The 9,793-nt window shown below is 44.2% G+C and overlaps 1 protein-coding gene across 1 annotated transcript in view; it reads left to right on the forward strand.

Moving 5' to 3' along the window:
- Positions 1–9,793, forward strand: part of TMCO4 (transmembrane and coiled-coil domains 4) — a 114,122-nt gene that overhangs the window by 94,337 nt on the left and 9,992 nt on the right. Inside the window, exon 13 of the mRNA XM_069079349.1 lies at positions 3,889–4,006. Within this exon, the coding sequence (XP_068935450.1) occupies positions 3,889–4,006 (118 nt within the window). The remainder of the gene's footprint in view (positions 1–3,888; positions 4,007–9,793) is intronic.

The raw sequence follows: 9,793 nt of genomic DNA on the forward strand, positions 1-9,793 counted from the left end.
TGGAGGGAAGGGAGGGGAAGAGAAAGTGGGAAAGGGAGACAGATGAGGAGAAAGAGAGGAGGGGGGAGAGAAACTGGCAAGAGGGAAGGAAAGAGGGAGAAGAGAAATAGAAACAGAGGAAGGAGAGAAGGAAGGAAGAAGGAAAGAGAGATCAAAGTACCCCAATCTTTTTTCTTCCTTAAAGCTTAGAGATTACAGGGACAAGACCAAAAAAAAAAGAGAGAGAGAGAGATTACAGGGTCAGAATGGTACTGACCAAGAATTATCTCTGCCACCCTTGCCTCTGTGAGACCTTTATCAAGTCCTGCTGCCTCTCTGGGTCTCAAGTTTCCTTTTCTGTGAAATAAGGGATTGTATGTTCAACCTCAGCTCTACCTCTACCTTCCTTTGTGACTCTGGTCAAGTTACTTTCCCTCCCTGGGCCTCAGTTTCCTCATTTGCAAAATAAAAGCTGAAGTATATTATTTCTTCATTTAATTCCGTTTTTAAAATTCAGAACTTATCATCCTCACAAAATGCACATTTCACTAAACAAAGTAGAAGTATGAAGTTCTGCTTCACAGAACATGGATTCTAGGAAACCCTGAATCACTGTGGAATAAATTTATTTTATTTAATCCCTTCTAGCTCTGATGTTCAATGCTCTAAGCTTCCTTTGAGTGCTGAACTTCTGTGTTCTAAGGCCTCCCATTTCTCAGAAATTCTGTGTTCTGAGGTCCATTGCCTCTGTCTCCTCAGTCTCCTTTTCTGGATCCTCTTCCAGATCACGCCTTCTAATCACAGGTGTGATGTGCAGCAGGGGTCTGTCCTGGACCCTCTACTCTTCTTCTCCCTCTGTACAACTCCACTTGGTGCTCTCATCAGCTCCCATGGATTTAATTATTAGGTCTATGCTGATAATTCTCAAATCTACCTGTCCTGCCCCAACCTCTCTGCTGACCCTCCAGTCTTACATCTCCGGTTGCCTTTCAGACATCTCAAACTCAACATGTCCAAAACAGGACTCATTCTCTTTCCTCCCAGTTTCCTCCCCCTCTGCCTTCCATATTACTGTAGAGGGCAACACTATCCCCCCCAGTCCCTCAGGTCAGCAAACTTGCGGGACTCCTCACTGTCTTACCCCCCATATGGAATCTTTTTGCCAAGGCCTGTCGATTTGACCTTGGCAGCACCTCTTGACTATGCCCCTTCTCTCCTCTGACACTGTCCCTACTCTGGTACAGACCCTGGTCACCACATTCCTGGATAATTGCAATAACCTGCTGTTGTGTCTGCCTGCCTTGAGTCTCTCCCCACTTGAGACCATTCTCCATTTAGTCACTAAAGTGATTTTTCCTAAAACCCAGGTCTGACCTTGTCACCCCCCATTCAGTAAACTCCAGTGGCTTCCTATCACCTCCGGGATCAAATGCAAAATACTCTGTTTGACATCCAAAGCCCCTCATAACCTAGCGCTCACCTGCCTTTCTAGTCTCCTTATGCCTTGTTCCCAGACACATACTCTTGGATCCAGTAACACTGGCCATGAACTGTTCCACAAACAAGACACTTTGTGTCTTAACTCTCTGAATTTTCTCTGGCTTTGCCCCAAACCTAGAATGTTCTCCCTCCTCTGCTGTTAACTACTGAGTTTCCTGGCTTCCTTTAAGTCTCAACTATAGCCCTACCTTCTACAGAAAACCTCCCCTAACTCCTCTTAATTCCATTGTATTCCTTCTTTTAAGTATTTCCGACTTATCCTGTTTACAGCTTGTTTGTATATATTTGTTTGCTTTTTGTATCCCCCATTAGACTCATTGAGGGCAGGGATGGTTCTTTGCCTTTTTTTGTATCCCCAAAGATTAGCACAGTGCCTGGCACAAAGTCAACACTTAATAGATGTTTATTGATTGATTGATTGACATTTTATATTCTAAGGCCCCTCTGAGCTTTCACATTCTGTGTTCTAAGGGCCCTCCCAGCTCTGACACCCTGTGTTCTAAGGCCCCTCCCAGCTGTGACATTCCATGTTCTAAAGACCCTCCCAGCTCTGACATCCTGTGTTCTAAGGGCCCTCCCAGCTCTGACATTCAGTGTTCTAAGGGCCCTCCCAGCTCTGACATCCTGTGTTCTAAGGGCCCTCCCAGCTCTGACATTCCATGTTGTCAGAGCCCTCCCAGCTCTAACAAACTATGCTTCTCTGATTTCACCAGTCATTACAGGAGAAGAGGCCCTTAACTATATGCTGGTTAACATTATCCTCCCCTCCTTTACTGATTGATGTTCATACTCTGTTAACTGTAGTAACAGCTTCCTAACCACTCTCCCTGCTTTCGGTCTCTTCCTCACCACTCCCATCAGTCCATCATTCTTACAGCTCTCACTTACAGCACACTGGTCTGATGGGGTCACTCACCTGCTCAGATTCCTCCAGGGCTTCCCTGTTGACAGTAGGATAAAACACGGATTCCTTTGCCTGGCATTGAGGGCTCTCTATCCTCTAGTTTCAGTTTACCTTTTATGCCTTATTTCCCTCTACTTTCCTTCCCACAGACTGTTTTTTTGGTCAAAGTAGAACCCTAGCAGCTGTCCACTGTCCTCCTGCGCCTTCCTGCCTATGTGTATCTGCTCAAGTCATTGTCTGAGCATAAGAATGCCCCCCATAGTTGTGCCTATGGATCTCTCTTTGAAGATCTGAGGATTTATAGATCTTCCTATGGCTGGCTCAAGTGCCACTTCTTCAGTCAGTCAAACATGAAGTGTTTACTATGTACCAAAGAAGGACAAACAGCAGTTTTTATTGTTGATGTTCCTTGATTTCATCGATCCACTTTGAAAAAGAAGAACAGCACTACATGTAAAACACTGTGCTAAGTGCTAGGAATACCAAGAAAGGGGGAAAAAATCCCTGCCCTCAGGGAGCTTGTATTCTAACGGAGAAGATAATATTTGCAAATAACTAGGTATGTGCAAGACATATACAGAAATAGATGATGTAGGCGGTCTCAGAAGGGAAGATGCTGGCAACTTAGGGGTCAGAGGAAGGCATTCTCCACAGATCCTGCCTCAGTTTCCCAAATTAAAAGGAATCTCTCCCTCTCCAAATTTCTTTCAATACCTTGTCCATATCTGTCCTCTGGTCTTGTCGAAGGGTGTGCGAGAACCAGCTTGATTTTGTTTCATTGGTAGTCTGGACTCAAGAAGGTGATAGAGAACATGTTAATACTGCCGATTAAATTTTTAAATGTATCATTTAAGCTTTTGGAGGGAGACTTAGTTATGAAACACCTTCCAAGCATGTTCCTGCTTACCATGGTCCAATTATTTGTGTTCCTGCGATATCCCCCTCCTGCCAATTCTGCCCCATTAAAGACTGCAAGCATGGGAAACTATACCAGTAAATTTCTTTGTATCCCCAGCAATAAGAACAAGGCCTCAAACAGAGTGGGCACTTAATTTTTGGGAAAAGGAAACACAGGCTTCATGGCAATCCCAGGCCTCTTCTAGTGAACACTGGATGTCAGAACTGGGAGGGCCCTTAGAACACAGAATGTCAGAGCTGGGAGGGCCCTTAGAACACAGGATGTCAGAGCTGGGAAGACCCAATGAACCCAGAATGTCAGAGCTGAGAAGGCCTTAGATCACTGTATATAACATCAGACCTTTTTTATATAGTGTTTAGTTAACTGAACTGCTTTGTTTTTCTCTTTTTAATTCTTTGTTATAAAGAATAGCTTTCTGGGAGGGGGAGGGAAATGTAAGTTATGCAAAAATAAGAGATAGCAACAAAAATGTATTTTCACAAAAAGTTAAGAAAAATGTTGAATTAAATTGAATTGAATTGACTTGGGTTAAGTTGATGGGGTCCCTCCCAGAGTGTGACTTGGCTTTCACATGTTCTACTCCCAGGGGAGACTGGCTGCTGAGTTTCGTGTACCGGACATCCTCTGTGCAGCTGAAAGTGGCTGGGCTTCGTCCTGTCACCCTGGATGACAGGAAGATGGTCAACATGGACTTGTCATCAGTGGTAAGTATGGGTTTTCCCCTTCCTGTATAAGTAGGAGGGCATGGGAGGCAGCTCTCTCTGCCTTGACCTGGTATTGTCCTGGAGGCTTTGGCTGAAACAGAAGGTACATGCATCAGGTCTGCCCTTTCCATGATTAGCCAAGGGAGCTCTGGAAAGGGAGAGAAGGGACTGCCAGGCTCACACTGGCAGCAGGGCCCCTACAAGCACAGCCCAGACATGGAGCCCTGCCCTTTCTCCTATTCCAATTTGCCCCTTTTTGAGAGACTCTATTTTCTAGCCTTTATTAAGTGCTGAATGAGGCCTCAAGGATACCAAAACACAAAGGAAGCTGTCCTTGCCCTCAAGGAGCTTACCTTCTGCTGCACAAGATGATAGGTAAATGGCAATGTAGAGAAAGCTTGAGCAAAGGAAAGAACCCCTTCACCTGGGGGATCAGGGAAGGCTTCCTGGAGCAAGCAACAGCTGGGCTGAGCCTTGAAAGCAGACAAGGAAACAGAAAGCAGAGTGGGCAGAGGGAAGGCCATCCAGGGGGAAGCCTGTGGGATGGTAGAGGCAGGGACAGAATGTCAAGTATGAGGAAGAATGTGCCAAGAGAAGGAAACATTTTCTTTTTAAAATGGTCTTATGAATTTAACAAACAGGGACATTTCAATATACAAAGAAAAGAAAAAAGAGGGTTGTATGTGAGATGAGTTTCTGTCACAGTGTTTAAGTGTATATGAAATTTAACAAAGTAGCAACAAAAGTGCCTTGCTTTTCTGGGCACCCTCTGATTTCCTTCTGCTGTCCTGTATCCCGTTCTTAATTTTTCATTCACTCTTTCCTTTCATCCTTTCCTTCTTTCTCTCTTTATTTCCTTTCCTTTTCTTTTAAATTTGTTTGTTTGTTTGTTTGTTTTCGCACCACTACTCAGCCAGGAAAGTCTTTCCAAAGTCAGGCCTCCATAGTGATTGTTGGATAGAGCACACAGACTGATTGGCAGCATGACAGACTCACTGGAAGAGGCCTGGGATCGCCATGAAGACTGTGTTTTATATTAGAGGCCTTACAGAGCTTCCTGAGCAAGAGCAATGACTCAGTCTGAGACTTTAAGAAGATGATTTTGGTAGCTCTAACAGTCTGACATCCTGTGTTCTAAGGGCCCTCCCAGCTCTGACATTCTGGGTTCTTAGGGCCCTCCCAGTTCTGACATCCTGTGTTCTAAAGGCCCTCCCAGCTCTAACATTCTGTGTTCTAAGGGCCCTACCAGCTCTGACATCCTGTGTTCTAAAGGCCCTCCCAGCTCTGACATTCTGTGTTCTAAGAGCCCTGCCAGCTCTGACATCTTGTGTCCTAAGGTTCCTCCCAGCCCTGACATTCTGATTCTAATGATCCCTCCATTTCTGACATTCTCTGTTCTAAGAGCCCTGCTATCCCTGACATTCTATGTTCCTCTTTCATTTTTGACATTCTACTTTCTCAAGAGGCAGCAGAGCATGATGGAATGGGAAATGGACAGGAGTTAAAGCAGATCTGGATCCAAATCCTGCCTCAGACACTTATCAGTTGTACATCCCCAGGCTAATCACTGATCTGCTCTGTACCTCAGTTTCTTCATCTGAAAAAATGAGGGGGTTGTGCCCAATAGCCTCTGAGGCACCCTTCACATCTAAGTCTTTGCTCCTGTGATTTAAGTTCCTTTCCAGCTCTTGTTTCTGCGTTCTAAGGTCCTTTTCCAGGCCAGACTGGTAGGTAAATCACTTCTAAAATAGGAAGAAGGAAAGAACATTAGAAATATCTTTGCAAAATTGTAGCACTAGAGATTTCCCAACATTTTCAGTGTTGTTCCCTCCCAGAACTGGCTGTGAACATCTCAATAAAAGCCCCTTTGTTTTTCCAACTGTGTTATCCTGACTGAAGCAAAGCCCTGTGGGGGCCACTTCACACAGTGATAAAGAGCTCTTCACGCTATCTGTGTTGGCAGTGCTCGGGAGGAGAGTATCATGAGAACTCAGCAGGGCCCTCGAGCGAGCGAGAGTCTCCACTTCCACTCTGACCCAATATGGTAGAGACGTACATGTCTATAAATACATACACATGTATGCGTGTATAGATGCACATGCATTTGTATGTTGTCATTTACTCATGCACATTAGCACCTTCTCTGCAGTTTATAGACTGCCAGGTGACACAGTGGATAGAGCACAGGACTTGGAATCAGGAATCCTTCAGTTGTAATCCTGACTCAGCACTGACTGTGTGACCTTGGGCAAGTCACTGAATTTCTCTGTGCCTCGGTTCCCTACTCTGTAAAATGGACATAATTGCACCTGCCTTTTAAGGATCAAATGAAATAACATGGAAAAGCTTGGCAAGCCTTAAAGAGCTAGATCAATGCTGGTTATTAATCATAGAGTTGTCTGGCAGGCACTAATAGGTCACACAGCCAACATGCATCAAGGGAGGATTTGAACCCAGGTCTTTCTTATTCTGAGGCTGCCTCTCTACCCACTAGGCCACACCTTCATATAGTCATCCCTGTGTTTGTGATATGTGCCCCTACCATTCTATGAATTTCTATATTTCTAAATTATTGTACAAAGAATTTCAAAGCTGGGAAGGCCCTGAGAACAAGAGATATCAAAGCTGGGAAGGCCCTTGGAACAGAGAATGTCACAGCTGGGAGGGTCCTTAGAACATAGGATGTCAGAGCTGGGAGGGTCCTTAGAATACAGGATATCAGAGCTGGGAGGGCCCTTAAGACACAGAATGTCAGAACTGGGACAGAAGGTAAGCTATAGAATGTTAGAACTTACATTTCTAGAACTAAAAGGAACCCCTGGAACAAAGAATATTAAAGCTAAAAAAATCCTTATAACAGAGGTCCTCCAACTTTTTCGTCTCGAGCATCCCTTTATTCTCTTAAAAACCATTGAGGGGGACAGGGGCAACTAGGTGTTGCAGTGAATAGAGCACCAGCCCTGGAGTCAGGAGGACCTGAGTTCAAATCCAGCCTCACACACTTAACACAAAAACTAGCCTGTGACCTTGGGCAAGTCACTTAACCCCAACTGCCCTCCAAAAAGCAAAAAAAAATTCATTAAGGGGGGCGGCTAGGTGGCGCAGTGAATAGAGCACCGGCCCTGGAATCAGGAGGACCTGAGTTCAAATGTGACCTCAGACACTTAACACAAGCTGTGTGACCTCAGGCAAGTCACTTAACCCTGATTGCCCTGCCTTCTCCCCTCCAAAAAAAAAATCACTGAGGACACTAAAGTGGTTTTGTTTAAGTGGAACACTATCAATATTTGTTGCATTAAAATTAAATTGATAAATAAATTTTAAAAGTATTTTTAAATATTCATTCATTTTAAAATAACAAGAACAAATCCATCACATGTTAACATAAATAACATTTTCATGAAAAATAACCATCTTTTCCAAAACAAATGAAATTGAGTGACAAGCATGGCTTTGTTTTATAGGTATTTGCAAGACTCTTGAGTGTCAGACTCAGTAGAAGACAGTTGAACTCTCCTGCCTGCTTCTGCATTCAGTCTGTTGTGATCTGTTATTTTGGCTGAAGTGTATGAAGACAATTCAGCCTCACACAGACACATAGTTGGAAAAGGGAGGGGTATTTTAATAGACAAATAACTTCTTAGCATCATTATAAAAATAGCTCTGACCTCATGGATACCCTAAAAGGATCTTTGGTCCCTGAACCACACTTTGAGAGCCTCTATTAATTGTCGAATATCATCATAGATATCACTGGAAGGGACTTAAAGATCATATAGTCCACCCCCCTTGTTTGATTTATGAGGAAACTGAGGCCCAGAATGGGCCAGTAACTTGCCCTAGGTCACCCAGTAATTCAATGGTACCACTAGGAGGAGAGCCTAGAATTTCTGACTCCAAGCCCAGGGAGCTTTCTATACACTGACACCTAATTAGGGAAAGAAGTCAAACAAGCAAGGCAATTGGAGAATAAGACAGTATATAATCAGGTACTAATTGTGCATTAAAACTGCCTAGAGGATTAGACCCTGTAAATGACCAGTTGTGGGATATGGACGATTAAGACCAAAGGAGGCAACTAACGGCAGAACTCTGCAGGTCCAGAGTGCTTGGAGAAACCCAAGGACTGCCAGCTCTTAGGTCCCCTTCTCTTCCTCTCAAGATTTTCCTTTACTTGCTTCCTGTGTGACCTCGATGTCTCTACTGGGCGACAGCTTCCGTCAGTCACAGCTCTGGCTCTTCTAGGTGCCTTCTGAAAATTGTCTGAAGCACTTTCATCACATTCTTGCTAGGAGACTGGTACTGTGAGGATATGACTCACATTTTACAGATAAGGAAACTGAGGCTCGGAGAGGTGATTTGACCAGAGTCAGCATTGTTAGAAATGGTGGAGCCCAGATTCAAACCCAGGTCTTTTGACCCGTACCTTTAACCATGCATCCATGATGCTGCTTTCCTTTCTCTTTTGATACTTTGACTTCAGAGCTAACCACAAACCATCCCACTCACCCACTGAAGTCTGTAAGAAACCTTCTGTCCCTTTAAAGACAATTGACGTGTTCAGAGGCTTTCTACGACAGAGCTGGTAATCTGGCCTGAGTAATTCCCCCTCAAAATAGAGGAGGCTGAAATTAGAAGCCTTTCTGTGTCAGTGGCTCATCTGCCTTTGGAGGTGGTGCGGGTGGGAACAGGAAGGGGGATGGTTAAAATCATTAGAGCTGATGGAGCATCTAAGTGGAATCAATAAGCCAAAGGCTCTCTCAGTGCAGGGATGTGAAGATGAAGTGGTGGAAACGATAGGAACACTCTGACATAGGAAACGCACTGTGAAATGTGCTCTCCTCTTGAGGCACGGATCCCAGACTAGTCCATGAACCCTAGCACTGTAGAAAGTTCTGCAGAGCCAGAAAGACCTTAAACATAGGAAGGTGGAGCTGAGAATATAGGATGTCAGAACTGAAAAGGACCTTAGAACACAGAATGTTAGGATATAGAATATTGGACCTGAGGACAGAGAATGTTTGTAGCACCAATGCAATATTTACAGCACCCACAATCACAATAAAGACCGTGACTATAAGTATTGCAAGATGTTCGATCACAAAATATACCAAACTCTCCAGATAGAGGATAGAACTGAAGCATTTATTCAGACACCAGAAAACTGTGAATCCCAAAACCAGTAAGCCGATTCCATCATAGTACCAAAGATATTAAGAAGCCGTAATAACACTGAGAGCCACCGCATCCTACAGCCTTCCTACAAACCAACACAAGATCAATATTTACTCACAAACCTCTCTCCTTGCCTGAGCACCTCTCTCTCCCATCATCTCACTAGCTCTGCTTCCCTTCAGCAAACTCCTCCCACCACAGGCTCCATGTGACCACATTCAGCCTATGAGGGGGCAGAGTTTACTTCACAGCAGGGGAGATCTTCAAACTCCCCCCAGGTCTGTTAAGATCTTCAGATTCCCATTCCCATTGCAAATGTTAGAACATAGACTGTCAGAACTGAGAAGGACCCTAGAACATAGAATGTTAGAATCTAGAATGTCAGACCTGAGAAGAACCTTAGAACACAAAATGTCAGAACTGTAACGGTCCTTAGAACACAGAATGTCAGAATCTAGAATGTCAGATCTGAGAAGAACCTTAGAACACACAATGTCAGAACTGTAACGGTCCTTAGAACACAGAATGTCAGAATCTAGAATGTCAGACCTGAGAAGAACCTTAGAACACACAATGTCAGAACTGTAACGGTCCTTAGAACACAGAATGTCA

This window comes from Petaurus breviceps, unplaced genomic scaffold (genome assembly GCF_028583685.1).
Source record: "Petaurus breviceps papuanus isolate PSGF00001 unplaced genomic scaffold, PetGlider_PUasm1.0 91041, whole genome shotgun sequence".
In the NCBI taxonomy this organism is placed as follows: Eukaryota; Metazoa; Chordata; class Mammalia; order Diprotodontia; family Petauridae; genus Petaurus; species Petaurus breviceps.